The sequence below is a fragment of the Felis catus genome, chromosome A1, assembly GCF_018350175.1.
Source record: "Felis catus isolate Fca126 chromosome A1, F.catus_Fca126_mat1.0, whole genome shotgun sequence".
Classification (NCBI taxonomy): domain Eukaryota; kingdom Metazoa; phylum Chordata; class Mammalia; order Carnivora; family Felidae; genus Felis; species Felis catus.
Window position 1 is genome coordinate 36,459,094 of NC_058368.1, and position 16,962 is coordinate 36,476,055.

The window sequence follows — 16,962 nt, forward strand, 5'->3', positions numbered from 1 at the left end:
TTTTTATCCTCAGACTATAAACTTCAAAGGCCGGGATCGTGACTGCGGATATTACCTGCAGTGCCTTGCACAATGATTGGCTCCTAGTGTGGGTTTAATACATCCCTGTTGAATCAATAACTGGTTTATTCATGTAGCCTCATGGTTCTCAAAACTTCTTTTTATTTGCTGAATGCTTCATTCAAATTAAATCTGTCATCAAAATGCAGTGTGTAAAGCAAGTTAAAGTAGTGCTGTTCAGCTTTGAGTGGGCTTGGAGGCCTTGACTCCAGCTTCCTGACCCTTCTCCTTGTCCCCTACTGTGGTTCTTGAGGCACCATGGAGAGCCACTAGGGTTCCTTAGAAAATCCTTTGATAAGCCACTGAACCCATCTAACCACTTGGATTCCTTTTTGTAACATTCATCTAATGGAGACTTAGTACCTCCATCACCGGGGAACTCACACTTGTTCTGAGGTTGGGAACTCACGCTGTTCTGAGGTTGCCTGTTTTCCTTGTTGGACTGCCTCTAGGTTAAGATTTTTTTATTATATTAAGATGAAGTCTTCTCTATAGTCCTTAGAACTACCCTCTGAGACTGACAACAAGTCTAAATGTTCTTGTACATGTGTCTTTCAAATTTCTGAGGGTCACTATTACAGTCTGGTGGGGTTTTTTTGTTTGTTTGTTTGTTTGCCCTCCTCTCCTCTTTTTTTCTTCCTTATTTTTTCTCATACTACTTATATTTTGATTATGTTGATGATATAACAGAACAGTATACTAAAATAAAAGTATATTAATGTTATTGTTGTAAAGTATCATGTAATGAAAGTGTTGCAACTTGCCTTTTTGAGGTATTTAAAATGTAGCAATAAGTATAAATAATAATATAAAACCATCCATATTCTTACTACTCAAGGAACAGTAACTAATAGATTGTCGTAATTGCTCCTATTCTTTTTTTAAAGAAATAAACTTAACCAATGAAGAAAAAAATCCTCTTTGGCAGCTACCCTCATACCCCACCAGTATTCTGAGTTTGTCGTGCGTCCTCAAATCAGTTTTCATTCTTCTACATACATGTGTATGCATCTACACATCCAGACATAAATAAATCTGTGCTGTCCAGTATGTAGCCACTGATTTAAATTTATTAAAATAAAGTGTAAAAAATCAGTTTCACCATTGCCATTAGCCATATTCTTTTTTTTAATAAATAGTTCACCAAATGAACAAAAAGACTGTATTTTTTAAAAAGCAGATTAACACCAAAGTACTATGTAGTATCCATATCCATTGCAAAGATAATTACTGGAACTTTCAAAACATCAAATGAATAAGCTGAATCAATGGTTACAACTGTAATTGTCAGCCAATATACCAATTTTTGTTCAAGGTCTAGGTTGATTCTACATAATGTTATTCACGTGCATTCCCTGTGCCTATTTAGTATCAAAATGGGGACTTTTGAAAGTCAAGCCCAGCTTATCCTGATTTTGAAGATGAAATACAAGCTAATCGAGAACTCTGGATTGCTGATTGAGTCATAGAAATCATGTCCTCTGATGTATTTCTGAAAAATAAAATCAGAAACGAGATTCTTTTGAAACAGTCAGGTCCCCAAGCTTTCCAGCACCATGGTACCAGGATGTGCTCAAACTGTGCTTTCCTTTGTCTTTCTAAACTCACCACTGGGAACCCAAAAGGGAGTCTCACTTTAAGAGTTCCATTATAGAGATTTAAAAAAAAATTTTTTTTTAAATGTTTGTTTATTTTTGAGAGAGAGAGAGAGAGAGAGAGAGAGAGAGAGCAGGGGAGGGGCAGAGAGAGAGGGAGACACAGAATCAGAAGCAGTCTCCGGGCTCTGAACTGTCAGCACGGAGCCAGCCGTGGGGCTTGAACCCACGAACTGTGAGATCATGACCTGAGCCAAAGTAGGACACTTAACCGACTGAGCCACTCAGGCGCCCCCCATTACAGGGACTTTTAAGAACCACACAGAACCCACACAGAGGCCGTGGATAAGATTATCCATTACTTTTTCTGTTAAGAACAACAAGAAAAAGAGAGCGCACTGGCAAATGGGAAAATGATAGCAGTCATATGGTCAAGAAAAATGGTTCTATAAATGTCTCCTTTCAAAATTATGTTCAAAGGTGTTTAAGACCAAAAGGGGGTTATAAAATGGTTAATACAAACAATTCCTCTAGAAGAAAAAGGCTCTTCATGTAAAGTGGCTGAGGATCTGGTAAAAAGAGCTGAGGGAAGGCGGATCCATGACAACATCCAGTCCTACACTTGTATCCAGCATGCATTTATGACCTCATGCGTGTGTGTCTTGTGGGTGTGGATAGCTCCTCCTTGTACTTAAAAAGGAATGAAGAAGTTAAAGTGAATTTGTGTGCTAATGAAAGCACACAGTTACAGACTCTGAGAGCCACGCCCTTAGTTTATAAGGCAAGATTTCTATCATCAGAAGTGGGAACAGATGAACATGATGGCAGGCACTAAAAGCTGGGCCTGCCGTATTCGGGCCAGAACAGTCTCAAAATTAAGGCAACCTGTGGCCTCTCAGTTTGAGACGGCCCCCAGGAAGGCCCACGGAGGCAAGAAAAGAAGCCGGCCAATGGCCAATTACCAGAAGATATTCAGACGGGGCAATGGTCACAGTTAGATGGGGTGACTTGGGGTCACGGTAGGTGGGAAACCCTTGAACCAACACTCAAGGTGACTGTCTTTGCATGCCCTGTGCACGACTCCAAGCAGCAATCTCTGGGCTTTTAGAGGTGTGTTACTTTTGCGATATTTTTGCCCCAAAAGAAGACATGAAGGTGAAGCCCCTAGAGCGATGAGGCCCCCAAGATGAAACCCCCATCCCCGGGGCTGGACTGGGTAAGAGTTGGAGAGCACTTCCTGCAGCACGTGGCTCCCTTCAGGTCTGGCAGCCTGCTACGTAAATGCTTTTAGTAGGTGCCTAGAAGAGCTTTGCAGTTGGGACAGTCGTGGTCCACAAGTGCATCCAGACAAAAAGGGATGAAGCAGTAAGCAACCAGCTCTGCACCCCAGCAGGCACAGGCTCCCCAAAACAGCCAGGTGAGGGCGCCGGCATGATAGGACAGCTGAGTCTTTAACATCTTGTTGCAGGAAGGACAACAACACATCCGGACTGGACGGTTGAAAAAGGAGTCTGGCTACTGCACTTAGTCTGCCCAGCAGTTGCACTGGGGACAGGCAGTGGCTGGGTGTAGTAGCAGGAGAATTTATGCCCTTCCAATTCGGGCTCTTCACCAGCCCCATGGTCGGCCCTGGCAGTGGGGCAGGAGGCACGGGGAAGTAACTGTTGCCGGCTGGCACCGAGAAAGACCCAGAGGGCTGCCTGTTAAGATTCTGTTCCAGAATAGTCATTTTACTGCCACTGGCGCTGCCTGTCCTCACTAGCCTTATTCCAAGTGCACATGTAGCCACATGTGGCGAATGGCTCCTATTCCCATATTGGACAGTGGAGATATAGAATATTTCCATCATTGTGGAGACCTCTGTTGGTATATATATTTTAGTATGTGCTTTTAAAATTTCACATGATGTAATACTGTTTATGTTTATAAAGCTGCTAAACTGTTTTGTTTTGTTTTTTAACCTGGCTTTATGTCATTGAGATCTGCCCAAATTTACATAGAGGTCTAGGGTATTCCTTTAAACTGGCATAGAGCATTTTATTTTATGAGAATACCACCTTTTTTTTTTTTAACTCATTTATCCTCTATTGAACATTGGCGTTGTTTCCATTCTTCTTTAAAAAAAAATTTTTTTTTTTAATGTTTATTTATTTTTGAGACAGAGAGAGACAGAGCATGAACGGGGGAGGGACAGAGAGAGAGGGAGACACAGAATCTGAAACAGGCTCCAGGCTCTGAGCTGTCAGCACAGAGCCTGACGTGGGGCTCAAACTCACAGACCGTGAGATCATGACTTGAGCCGAAGTCGGACACCCAACTGACTGAGCCACCCAGGCGCCTCTGTTTTCATTCTTCTATTTGAAAGCAATGTGTCAGCGAATATCTTTCTCTGGAATAAGTATGTAAAAGTGAAAATGTGCAACCATAAGGTATGCACATTTTTCAGTTTTGTTAGATATTGCCAAATCAGTCTCCAAAGTTGTTGTATCAACTTTACTTTTATGAGGAGTGTATTAGGAATCATTTCCCTGTATCCTTGTCAACATTTGATATTCTTTACTAGTTTTGTTACTAGGTCAGATGAAAAGTGGAATTTTATTGATAGCTCATTGCTTTAATCACTATGTTGCACACCTGAAACTAATATTGTGGTTATTGATATGGTTAAACTTTTCACATATTTATTGATTACTTAGGTTTTATTTTTGCATATTGCCTATTCATATACTTTGCACATTTTTCTAATGGGATTTTTACCTGTTTCTTTTTATTGTTATTTTTTTAAATCTTTTTTAAACCTTTTTCTTAATGACTTGCAGTACTTATATTCTTACTCTACATACATATCTGACTAATATATCTTAGTACATAGTGATCTACTTCATTTTTTGGTAATGTCTACATGGTCCCTATTATAACTTATTTAAATATTCCCTCATTGTTGGACATTTTAGTTACCTTCAGGGTTTTGTTATTACAAATAATACTGGTACCTTCTTGGCTCCCATAAGCATTAATCGTGCTCATTGAATATTTATGATTCTCTACCTCTGGCACCTGGTGATTGACTTTCTGTGTTGTCGTATGTCCAGTCCTGGCAGGGCATTAATTTCCAGTGTGAGATTCTCCAGAGTCTTTTTTACCCTCTACTGCTTTGATCAGCAATGTTACTGGTTAATGCTCTGTCAAGATTCTGGAGTGAGGGGGCACCTGGTTGACTCAGCCAGTTGAGGTACTGACTTCGGCTCAAGTCATGATCTCATGGTTCTGTGGGTTTGAGCTCTGCACCGGGCTCTCTGCTGTCAGGGTGGAGCCTGCTTCAGATCTTCTTCCCCCCTTCTTCCTACATCTCCCTCAGTCACGCTCTATCTCTCAAAATGAAACGTTTTTTAAAAAAAGGAGTGTGGATGACCATGATGATCAGAGGCCTTCCTCCCCACCCTCCAAGCACCCACTTTGGACAGAAAATTTTTTTTCTTGTCTTTCTTTATAAAAATAAACACTTTGAATTAAAAGCCACTAACATTCTGTGGTTGTCTGTCGTCATGGCATGACCCCATTTGTCCTGATGGCCACACCCTATTGCTTGTATTTACTAGTTAAGAAACTTTAAAACAAATGGGGTTCATCTGCATGGTTTAGAATCACAGAATTCTAGAAGTTAATTTCTAGAGGTCAACTATTTTACTCTTCCTCTTAAAAATTCACCTCCTAAATCATATCTCCTAGAATAATGGCTAATGGGGTAACAGCAAATTCCCTTTTCTTTAGTTTGTGGAATCCCAGTCCTTTTGTTTGTCTATTCATCAGTTCATGGACATTTTGGATTGTTTCCAAACATCATTGGCTATAATGAATGATGCTAATATGAACATCAAGTACAAGTTTTTGTGTGGATATTAGTTTTTATTTCTCTTGGATATATATACCTAGGAGTAGAAATGCAGACTCATATGGAAACTCTATGTTTAACTTTTTGAAAAATTGACAGTTTTCCAAAATAGTTGCACAATTTCACATTCCTACCAACCATGTATGAAGATTCCAGTTTCTTCACATTCTCATCAACACTTGTTATCATCCATCTTTTCAAGTATAGCCATCCTAGTGGGTGTGAAGCATCTCAATTGTACTTTTTTCCCCCTAGAGTTTATTTATTTTTGAGAGAGAGAGAGAGAGAGCGAGAGAGAGAGCAGGGGAGGGGCAGAGAGAGAGGGAGAGAGACAATCCCAAGCAGGCTCTGTGATGTCAGCACAGAGCCCTACTAGGGGCTTGAACTCACGAGCAGTGAGATCATGACCCTTGCTGAAATCAAGAGTGGGATGTTTAACCAACTGAGCCACCCAGGTACCCCTTTTCAAAAAAAAAATGTTTATTTATTTATTTAGAGAGATAAAGAGTGAGAGAGAGCACAGGGGAGGAGCAGAGAGGGGAGAGGGGGAATCCCAAGCAGGCTCCCCACTGTCAGTGCAGAGCCTGTTATACAGGGTTTAAACTTCATGAACCATGAGATCATGACCAGAGCCAAAATCAAGAGTTGGACACTTAATCGACTGAGCCACCCAGATACCCCCAGGATGATGTTTTTAAAGAAAAGTGGAATCCCCCCCCCCCATTCGTTATAGACTTTTGCTGTAATATTCATATGAAACCGAGCCAGGCAGTTGCTGTTTGTTATTTTTAGTGCCACTCTGAAAGCATGCATTTTACTTATTTTTTTAATTCAATAAATTATTGTCATTGTTTTTGATGCTAATATTGTCCCAAATTTTCCCAGTGGTTATCCTCAACTCATTCTTTAAAATATGTCTTAAAGTAAGGGAATACAGTGTTTCGTGGAGCATATTATTAAAGTTATTGTAAGTGCTTTGCAATGGTAAATTCACTATACCATGAAAACAAATGTATAAAGGACTCACAGTTAAGAGTAATTCTGATACTAGGACAGCATATCATTTTCATAGTTAACAAGTTAAACTAATTGCAAAATGTAAATAATCGGTAAGAGTGGATTCTATTTAACAACCAATAAAAAATATTAGCAATTTGAGCCATCTATTTACCTTCAGAATGGTAAATCTTTTCCTGACTCCTGTATATGATGACTGGTGCCAATAAACTGAAATATACTTGTAGCCAAGTGTATGGCCTAAACACCGTAGGCTACTGTAAATTGCAGAGAATAGGATGAAATTATTTCTGATTCTAAATACTTGGAAATATGTTTCATTAAAATTAGTTTCTAAGCAATGTGCTTGAAAACATATTTCGATAGCATTAGAGTTAAGAAAGCCATCAAGATTTTAAAACTATGAGTTGGGAAGCACAGAGTATGTATCCCAATTAGAAGGAGAAAAATTTGTATTGAGATTTAGCTCCGCCCACAGCAATTATTTCCTTCCTTCTGTAACTGTCAATTTCCTCCCCAGTCCCAGGAGCTTCTCTGTCCAGTTCCGCAGTCTGTCTTTGTGATGATGGTTTCAAATGAGGCAGCCGCGATGATACGGCTTAAGTTCTTGGTTTCTCTCCGAGACTTGACAGTTGGGGCTGGAACCACACAGAAGCGTCTTTATCTCGAGTACTCACAGAGGTGGAAAACCAGAGAGGGCGGAGCAAACTTTTAGGGAGAGTCTCCCCTGCCCGCGGCCTCTTCCACCTGCTCCTCCCCGATTGGCTGTCGTTAGTCTCAGCCGTCCAATCGCGCTGGCGCGCCCAGCGCGCCGTTCCGCGACGCCGCCGCGCATGCTTACTCGGGGACCCGCCCCTGTGCTTCATCGCTCCTGAAAGCCGGAGAAGGACACCAGCGAAGCTGTGGGAGCCAGGCCTGGCTGTCTTCGTGCTAACGTCACAGGGCTGCGCTGGGACTTTGGACGGGTCCAGTGGCAGAGCGACAGAGAAAACAAACACACAACTGCCCGATTTACTCATGTCCCTTAAGTGGAGGTTTTCCTGGGTTGACTGTTTTCATTGTGGTACAATCTCTACAAACTGATTTGCCTGTGGGGACTCGAAAAAATGCGATTTCATTCTTTTCTTTGCGTCGGGGCAGATGGAAAAGCGGGGTGAATGGACCGAGTATTTAAAAAAAAAAAGTAAACTTTTCTCTTGTGCAGGGTGACTGGGGTTACCGTTCCTTTGAGTTTTACTACCCCGAAACTAAACACTTCCTCGCAACCGACCCATCCCTCAACCCTAGCATATCCTGGTTTCTGTGAAGTGACCGCCTCTAGGCGCTAGAAATGCGGACGTTACTTTCTGCTCTAGAAAAAACGTCCCCATTAGTTTCCAAGGTGTACAACTCAGAAAAGTGACCCAAAACAAAAAATAATCAGCTTTCGGTGGAGAGGCAAAGTCTCGTGGTCCTTCTTCACAAATTGGCCAGCGACCTCCCGGCCCCAGACGGTCCTTAGCGGGGGGTGGCGGCGGGGGGGGGGGGGGGGGACAAGGCCTCAGGCAGGCTGCAACTACCAAGCTCCACGCCAGGCCTGCCCCTGCGGCCGCTCGGAAAACGCGGCGAGTGGAACCCGCACGCGGAAGCGCCGGCCGCACTGAGCATGCCCAGTTGCAGAGCCGACCAGAGGAGTTTTTTTTTTCTTTTCTTTTCTTTCGTTTTTTTTTTTTTTTTTTTTTTTTTTTTTTTTGGTCTCAAGTAGGAGGCCTACCCCCCCCACCCCCACCCCCAGCCCCCCACCCCCACCCCCGACCTAAGCAGCTACCATGTCTGAGGTCCCCGGCGCGGCGTTGTCCCAGGCGGGTTGGTAAGTGGCAAGTCCCGCCGGCCGCCCGGCCGCGGGCGCGGGCCGGGGCCCCGAGGAGGGTTGGGGTTGGGGGCGGTGGGTACGTGTCGGGGTAGGCGGAGGCCGCCGCCTGCCCCCGGCCTCTCTCCGGGCCCTCCGGGCCGGCTCCGCCCCCGGCGCCACGCGGAGCCGAGCGAGTCCCCCAGCTCCCCTCGGGGCGGCGGCGGCGGCGGCGCGGCCTGGGCCCCGGGCGGCGGGCGGCGGGCCGGGGAGAGGCCGGGGGGCCGCTGGCAGAGCAGGCAGGGCGGCCGGCGGCCCAGGCCCGAGCGGATCCGCCCGATAGGACCTGCCGCGCCGTGCGCGCCGCTCCGGGCGGTGTTGCTGCGGCGGGACGAGGGGAGGCGAGGGCTGGAGAACCGTGTGCGGCGGAGAGGGGCGAGCGCGGCCGGAGCCCGCGGGCCCGGGGGCCCGCGGGAAGTTGAGGGTCGACCCAAGCAAAGCCTGTGCGGCTGCCTGGGCCGCCGCTTCTTTTCCGTAATTTCGGAGTAGTGTACCGACCGGCGTGAAGCTGCCCTCCGTGGCACACTCACAACTTCTGAAGCTAAGAATGACCTCATTGTCAACTCGTGTGGGTGCTCCGTAGAACTTTTCTTGAAGCGATGGCAGTGTTCATTTTTTTAAACACGTTTCACGTCAAGATTTTAACATCTGAGAGCAACAAAAAATTATGCGAAATTAAGCCGTTTCTGAAACTGAGGTCATTGCAGTTGTTAACATTGTTTAATTTAGTAACGCTTTTCCAGGCCTTCATAGGCACAGAGAGGAGGGGTAGGAAGGATAAAAAAGATTTGCCCCTGCTCTCTGGCAGTTCACTATCTTAGGGAAAAGAGCAGAGAGGGAGGCATTCCAAGAACGAACACAACAACGGAGACAGTGGCAAACTGTACAGAGGGGCAGGCAAATGTGCTATGGAATTGGAGGGGAAGGAGAGCTCACTTCCTAGAGAAGTGGGTTCTGAAAGACGGCGAGGAAAGGGCTTTCTAGGCAGAGCCACTGGAGATGCAACACAGAAGTAGGGAAGCGCTTATTGGTTTGCAGAACTGACACTAGATCCTTGTGGTTCGTGGAAGTAGGAGGGTGTCCAGTGAGGCTTAAGACCCGAAAGGTTGGGCCAGATTTAACGCCTGTATTTTGAAGAGGGGGCTTCTGGCTGTTCAGGTTAGAAGACTAGCACAGAACTGTGAAAAGCAACTTTACCTATCTAGAAAGTGGTGGAGCTGAAAGGTGAGCACAGGGGGGCTGGTACTTCCCACTGTTATGCGTTGTTCCTACAGTTTTTCCGTGAACACCATTAGCATAACAGACTGTGGAGTTAAAAGCTAACCTTACCCAGTTTTACTTTTGTTCTGGAATTTCTACCTTCAGTTTCTTTACCTCAAAGGATGTATTGAAGAATCTTGGGTCACTCTTCGTTTTATTATTATTATTATTATTATTATTATTAAAGTTTCTTTATTCAGAGAGAGAGAAAGCACGCAAGCATGGGAGGGGCAGAGAGAGAATCCCAAGCAGGCTCCAAGCTGTCCGCACAGGGCTGAATTTAGGGCCCAATCTCAGGAATCATGAGCTGAGGTGAAGTTGGATGCGTAATTGCCAGAGCCACTCAGGCGCCTCCTTGGATCACTCTTCTATTTCAGTTTTTTCCCGTGCTTCGTTAGATTGAGCCTTAGTTCTTCAACCTAGTGATACAACTTCAGGTACAAACTTGGTCTTTTACTTCTTTCCAACGTGACCCCACCTCCTTTAGAAAGGCTAGTCTCAGGGGCGCCTGGGTGGCGCAGTCGGTTAAGCGTCCGACTTCAGCCAGGTCACGATCTCGTGGTCCGTGAGTTCGAGCCCCGCGTCAGGCTCTGGGCTGATGGCTCCGAGCCTGGAGCCTGTTTCCGATGCTGTGTCTCCCTCTCTCTCTGCCCCTCCCCCGTTCATGCTCTGTCTCTCTCTGTCCCAAAAATAAATAAAAAACGTTGAAAAAAAAATTAAAAAAAAAACGGGGCGCCTGGGTGGCGCAGTCGGTTAAGCGTCCGACTTCAACCAGGTCACGATCTCGCGGTCCGTGAGTTCGAGCCCCGCGTCGGGCTCTGGGCTGATGGCTCAGAGCCTGGAGCCTGTTTCCGATTCTGTGTCCCCCTCTCTCTCTGTCCCTCCCCCGTTCATGCTCTGTCTCTGTCCCAAAAATAAATAAACGTTGAAAAAAAAATTTAAGAAAAAAAAAAAAAAAGAAAGGCTAGTCTCATATTTTGGTTCCAAACACATACTAAATTGTTCTTTTTTGGTTTTGGACCCTAAACTCCTTAAGGGTGGGGAACTATAACTGATTTTTCTGTGTATTTTTGGTGCCAGGGAGCCACTACAGTGTAGGTTTTCAGTAAAGTCTCATACAACTGACCTTGGGATGCCCCTGCCAATTAGAATTCAGACCCTGCCAATCAGACTGCTAGCAGGGGTTTCCACCCAATCTTAGATAGAGTGCCTCCCTTTGTTATAAAGCTAAAGGAATGTTATATTGTAACATTTGTTACTTTATATCACAAATTATCTGTTTAACATGTTTCTTTTTCCACCAGATTTCTGTTGCTTTTGTAAAGCAGTGACTAATGAAGGCAATAGTAAGCCATGGGTCTAATAAGACTGTTTTTCTAGGAATTTTGGAGTTACATGTAATTCCTAATGGGTCTTGAATGGGTTAGATTTGTGCCAAACAAAAGGATCTCCTAGGCGTTCAGGTGGCCTGTATAGATCTTACATTTAAGTACAGACTTACTATGTTAAAATACAGAATTTCAAATGTTTAGGCAGAGAAGAGTACTAGAAGGAGAATTGATGACCAAAGAGTACCTCTGACCAGTTCATTACAGTTCTGATATTTTCAGTTTCCTCTAACTCTTGAGATTCTCTGTTATTGTCACTGACAAAACCATTTTTCTTAGTACTTAATCTATTCACTTAATGACTTGTAGGACTTAAAAAGAAATAGATGCTAACCTAAACTGTTAAATCCTTTCTATTATCTTCACCTAAAACAATAGGTTAGGGTAATATCTTATGCCAAAAAAGCTTAGGTTTCTAACCTATTATTCCAGTTTGTTATTTTCTGAGTATTTTTCCCCCTCCTAAGTCCTTAATCTTCATTAGAACCCCCACAAAATCAATATTTTAAAATATAACTCCAACAGTAGCCACCCTAGCAGACTTTACAATAATTTTTTTCTTCAGTGATGAGTAGCATAGAAAACATCAGGTTTTGATGATTTGAACTTTAAAACTTTCAGGGACTTACACAGTATGGTGATTATGTTTAAATAATGCACTAAATAGTACATTGATATTTTGTGGTACTTAGTTATGTGTGGAATAGACTTCAGGATGAGAGGAGATTTTACTTAATTTGTCTAGATAACAGATTTACTTAATACCTTTTTGGTTTTTCTCCTTGGAGAATCCCTTAAGGGGGATTTGTATATTTCTACTAACCTTTTGAATCTTTAAAATTTTTATAGAGATGTCAATCTTTTGAAATTTTTATTTATTTTAAAGTTTATTTATTTTGAGAGAGTGAGCGGGCGTGGGAGAGAGTATCCCAAGTACTGGGATACTCAGTGGGCTCCACAGTGTCAGGAAGGAGCCCATTTTGGGGCTCAGCTCAGGAACCCAGGAGATCATGACCTGAACTGAAATCAAGAGTCAGATGCCCTACTGACTTTCAAAAGGTGCCCCAACCTTTTGAAACTTTAAAAAAATAGAAACATGTTAGAACACAATTAGTTGTGATTGTGTTTTTGAAAAGGTGGAGCCCTGGGTAGCTCAGTCAGTTAAGCCTTTGACTTTGGCTTCAGGTCGTGATCTCATGGTCCCTGGGTTTGTGCTGACAGCTCAGAGCCTGGGGCCTGCTTCTGATTTTTGTGTCTCCCTCTCTCTCTGCCCCTCCCCTGCTTGTGCTGTCTCTATCTCTGTCTGTGTCTCTCTCAAAAATAAATAAACATTTAAAAAAATGAACGAAAAAAAAGAAAAGGTATTTTCCATAGAATTAGTGGTGGTATAGCTTAATGTCTTCAGGTGCGGATGAAGAAACTGAAGCACCATGGGAATCAAAAATTTCCTCAGTTACAAGTAGCAGAACCAAGAATAGAGCCCAAACGGGCGGAATAAAGATTCAAAACTCATTTCCATCAAGCCATGGTGACCACTTCTAATTTAAATTGTTGATAAAAAAAAAATGATACATTTTAAAATAGAAAATTGGATTTAAGCGTTTTGTGGTGTGTAAATTTACTTTCTTCTTTGGGAAAGATAAAGTGCTTATGCTGAGGAATGGTGATTTTTGGAAACAAAGAAACCTTTATCTTGCGGTGGCTCACCTAAGGGCTGATTAGGGTTATCTGAAAATCTGGTTAATTGTGTATTTTTCTAAATCTGAGAATAAGGTCTGAAAAAGTAAGACACTATATTGTATGTCTTTGCCTTACTCAGCAGTTTGGAGTTGAAGACACCATAAGGTAGCATTAGAAATAGTGTGTTTCCATTTGTATTATGAACATAATTTCTGAGAAACTCCAGGTTTCTAACATAACAAGGCTTAACCAGGTTGTGCTCTGGGATTTTTGTTTTTGTGTTTTGGTGAGGAGGGCAGGGTTAGAGGGAAAATAGAAGGATGAACACAAAGGTCTTCTTACCTTGTTCGCCTTGAATTTCACCTTCCCTTTTGGATTCTCTCTCTTTGATGGCTGGTGCTACGACCACACTGACCATCCTCTGGCCCAAGTGTATACTCCTCTCCCTTTCTTTCACCTTGAGACACCTAAGAAAGATGATAGCTTGTAACAGTCTTTATCAAAATTTAGTGCTGAAGAAGAACAACTTTGATATATATTTAGATGGATATAGTCCATCTACAAGTTCTGTCCATTTATTATTTAGGAAGCACAGTGGCAGTATGGGTATAAAGTGAATGCTGTCTTGTCTTGAAGGGGGCCTGCCCTATTCCACATGTTGCCTTGAGAATGATATTGCAAAGTGGTACTTCAGGACATTTTGCTGGAATTTGTAATTCCTGACTTTTAACCTGGCCACAGAGGGAGAGCTTCTTTTCCCATTCCATCACGTGGAAGCTTCCTTCCAAATACATTAATGGTCATGACCAAGAAAGTCAGATTCCTGTCCTGTAGTCCACCCTGCACCTTTCTTGTATGGTTTCTGTTTTCTGAGAGACACAACACTTCCTCAGGAGACTGCTGGTCATTGATCCCAGTCTTTAAGTGAAAAGCAACCTGGGGCACCAGGTTCTGCAGTCGGTTCAGCGTCCTACTTCTGCTCAGGTCATGATCTCGTGGCTTGTGGGTCTGAGCCCCATGTCAGGCTCTGCGCTGACAGCTGGAAGCCTGGAGCCTGCCTCAGATTCTGTGTCTCCCTCTCTCTGCCCCTCCCCCGCTCACATCTGTCTCTCTCTCTCTCTCTCAAAAATAAACATAAAAAAATGAAAGAAAAAAAAAAAAGAAAAGCAACCTTTGCAGTACCATCAATATAACTATACCTGTATGCACTACACTGTTGGTAATAGTCAGACAATAAGAGTTTATACAAAGAGTATGTGAAATTTTGCTCCCTTATATTCCAACATAATTCTTAGACATAAGTACATTTGTAAAGGATATTAGTAGTTCTTTATAAGGTTGTACATTAAGTGCAGGATATTTTATTATCTAAAATTATATTCTATCATTACCACTTTGATATAAACATACTCTTGGTATACTCTTTTGGAAAGGATAAGAACCATGAACACACTTTTTAGCTGAAACAATAATAGATCATGTTCAAGAACATTAGAAGAAACCAGTTGATTTATATTTTGGTTTCAGGGGACTTATCAGAGACCTCCTATTTTGAAACATTTCCCATTTCTTTAATGAGCATTTGTAACTATCTCTTTGGTTTACCTTGTTTGTGAAATTATAGTTCAACAGTAATAAGCCTTGTTGACCTTCTGCCTCAAAGTATGTTACACATTGCCTGGCAGCTTCTGATACTATAAAGTGCTAAAAAAATGACTGGATATTCTGTTAAACTGTGCAAGTTTTCAGGTTTCAAGGTGCTGTTTGCAGTGATTTTTTTTTTTTTGGTGAATAACCTATAAATCTAGTTTCAACTGCCTGTAGACTTGACTGCCTCAAGCATAAAGGGGGTATAAAAAGAAACTTGCTACCTCAGCAAGTTGAAAATAATTTTCTCCTCTCACAGCAGCATTTGCTAAATCAAGTAAAAATTACATAGTAACATTTCAAGAACCATAAAAATATAACTATATCAACTTTTTTGGTTTATGTTTTCTCCTTTTGACAAAAGAAGAATATTGGCATTTTGACTTACCATGTTGCAGTTAAGTCCCAACTATTTAGAAACTGTGATTTTTTTGTAAGATGTAGGCTCTGGAAGTAGCTGAAGAAGACTTTGCCTCCAGATGATCTTTAGAAGAAGTAGACTGCACTCCCAACAATGCAAAAATTTTTGTGTAAAAATTGAGAAACATTTTTATGAGGTCATAGAATGAAAACAAAAGCAGAGAAGAGGGGGCAAGAAATATGTGGTGATAATATAAAATGTTAACAAGGGTGTCAAATCAAGGATACTGAGAGCAGAAAGGAAGCACACTGGTGATATAGAGAAGGAGGAAAGAACCACATCATGCTCCAGGACTGGACAGAGCCTACCTGTACCTTATTACTATAACCCCTATAGGTTTCACACCCTGACTTGATAGGTGTAAGTCTGTGTGCATGCATGAGCAGTTTTTATACTTATTACAGTTTCACAGCTTTTAAAGTGGAGACAGATAGCTACCCTCATCTTAGGGTAGTGCTGCTGAAGATATGGTATCTTTACAACAATAAGTAAGTCTCTGCAATAATGCAGAGAAAGATGTAACCCTATATAGTAATGTGTGTACTGAAATACACGTAGTTAATGTTTATACATCTTGTACACAAGGCACTGTTTGTTTTGGTGATGATATACTAGTTGGTCAGAATTTAAACATGTCATATACTGGTCTTTTGCTTGAGAAATCTGGGAAGCTTTTCAGAACTAGTGCTGTATAAGCAGGGCATGTTATATACGCCATCTCACATGGTGTCTAGTCTTTGTCTAGGGAAAAAACAAGGCAGATTCACTAACACATTCATTCAACAAATAATTATTAAACATCTTGCTGTGGCAGACTCTTTAGTTCAATCAGATGTAGTCTTAAGGGGAGAAAGCCATTAATTACATATTCAAACATTGCATCTGTAAAGTACACTAGAAATGAAAAGGGACATGGTTGTAGATGAGCTTATAGAAGGGAAATTTGGTGTCTTTGTGGTGGTCAGAGAATGCTTCCCTGAGATCTGGAGGATGAGTGGGAATTAAATAGACTAAGTAAGGGTAAAGCAGCATATGCAGAGTTTATAGGGCAGTAAGGAACATGGTGAGTACAAAGGTCTGAAGGACCAGGATGAGTGGAGGGCAAGACAGAGGTGGTATAGTGAGGCGGAACTGGGAGACACTTAGGGTCTGGATCATGTAGCTCAGGCCTTGCTTTTATTCTGGAGGCAGTAGAAATCAGTTGGAAAGTTTTATCAGGGGTTGGGACGGTTGAAGTAGGGATGACATCATAGTTAGATGTTGAGAAATGCTTGCATTGAAGAAAATGGCTCGGAGCTTGGCTTGAGTAGAGTGGTAGAATGGTGGTGATGATTGCGATGGAGAACAGAGATTGATTTGATTGGTATTTGAGAGGTAAAATGGACAGAACTTTTAGATGGACTATATCCATCTAAATATACGCATCTATATATGGGAAAGAGAGAGAAGGAGGTGTCAAGGGGTTGATTTCTGGGTTTCTGGCTTGTATACCTAAATTGATTACAGTATGGTTAGATAGGGAGTCTTAGAAAAGGAGTACATTTTTGAGGGGTGGATCATGAATTAAAGTTGGACATTATTTGAGTACGAGGTGCCTTTGAGTCATCTAAAGTAAGATATCAATTAGATATTAGGAAATACTAATCTTGCACTAGGAAGAAGACTGGATTAGAGATATAAATATGGAGTCATTTGGGTATAGCTGATGACTGAAGTAGTGCATGGATGAGATCATCTAAGGCTGCACTGTCCAGTACGGTAGACATTAGCCACATGTGGTTACTGAATACTTGAAATATGTCTAATCCAAATTTGCATGTGATGTAAATGTAAAATACACACCAGGTTTGGAAGACTTAGTACCAAAAAAGGATATAAATATCTCTCATTCATTTTTATATTGTTTGCATATTGAAATAATGCCATCACTATATTGTGTTAAAATATATTATTAAATTAATTGCGCATGTTTCTCTTTACTTTTTAAAATATGACTGCCAGAAAATTTAAAATTACGTATGTGGTTTGCATTACATTTCTATTAGATAGCACCTATCAGTGATCTAAAAATCAAACTTTAAATAAGAAGAGGCTAGGTGCAAGCACTGAGGAAT

General features: G+C 42.1%; 2 protein-coding genes across 10 annotated transcripts in view; one reads left to right on the top strand and one right to left on the bottom strand.

Annotated features, from left to right (window-relative positions):
* Positions 1 to 2,173: 2,173 nt before the first annotated feature.
* Positions 2,174 to 3,829, bottom strand: LOC101097038 (lipopolysaccharide-induced tumor necrosis factor-alpha factor-like). Its single transcript, XM_045051968.1, has one exon. It carries the CDS (start codon positions 3,502 to 3,504, stop codon positions 2,929 to 2,931), a length of 576 nt encoding a protein of 191 aa, XP_044907903.1. The 5' UTR covers positions 3,505 to 3,829; the 3' UTR covers positions 2,174 to 2,928.
* Positions 3,830 to 8,281: 4,452 nt separating this feature from the next.
* Positions 8,282 to 16,962, top strand: part of TDRD3 (tudor domain containing 3) — a 162,697-nt gene continuing 154,016 nt past the window's right edge. For 3 of the 9 annotated variants that reach the window (XM_023252137.2, XM_023252159.2, XM_023252161.2), the window contains exon 1: positions 8,283 to 8,413. In XM_023252137.2, the coding sequence (XP_023107905.1) occupies positions 8,373 to 8,413 (41 nt within the window). In that variant the 5' untranslated portion in view covers positions 8,283 to 8,372. Of the gene's footprint in view, positions 8,414 to 16,962 lie in introns of all 9 variants that reach the window. The other 6 variants (XM_023252140.2, XM_023252149.2, XM_045053902.1 and 3 more) reach the window with 4 other exon arrangements.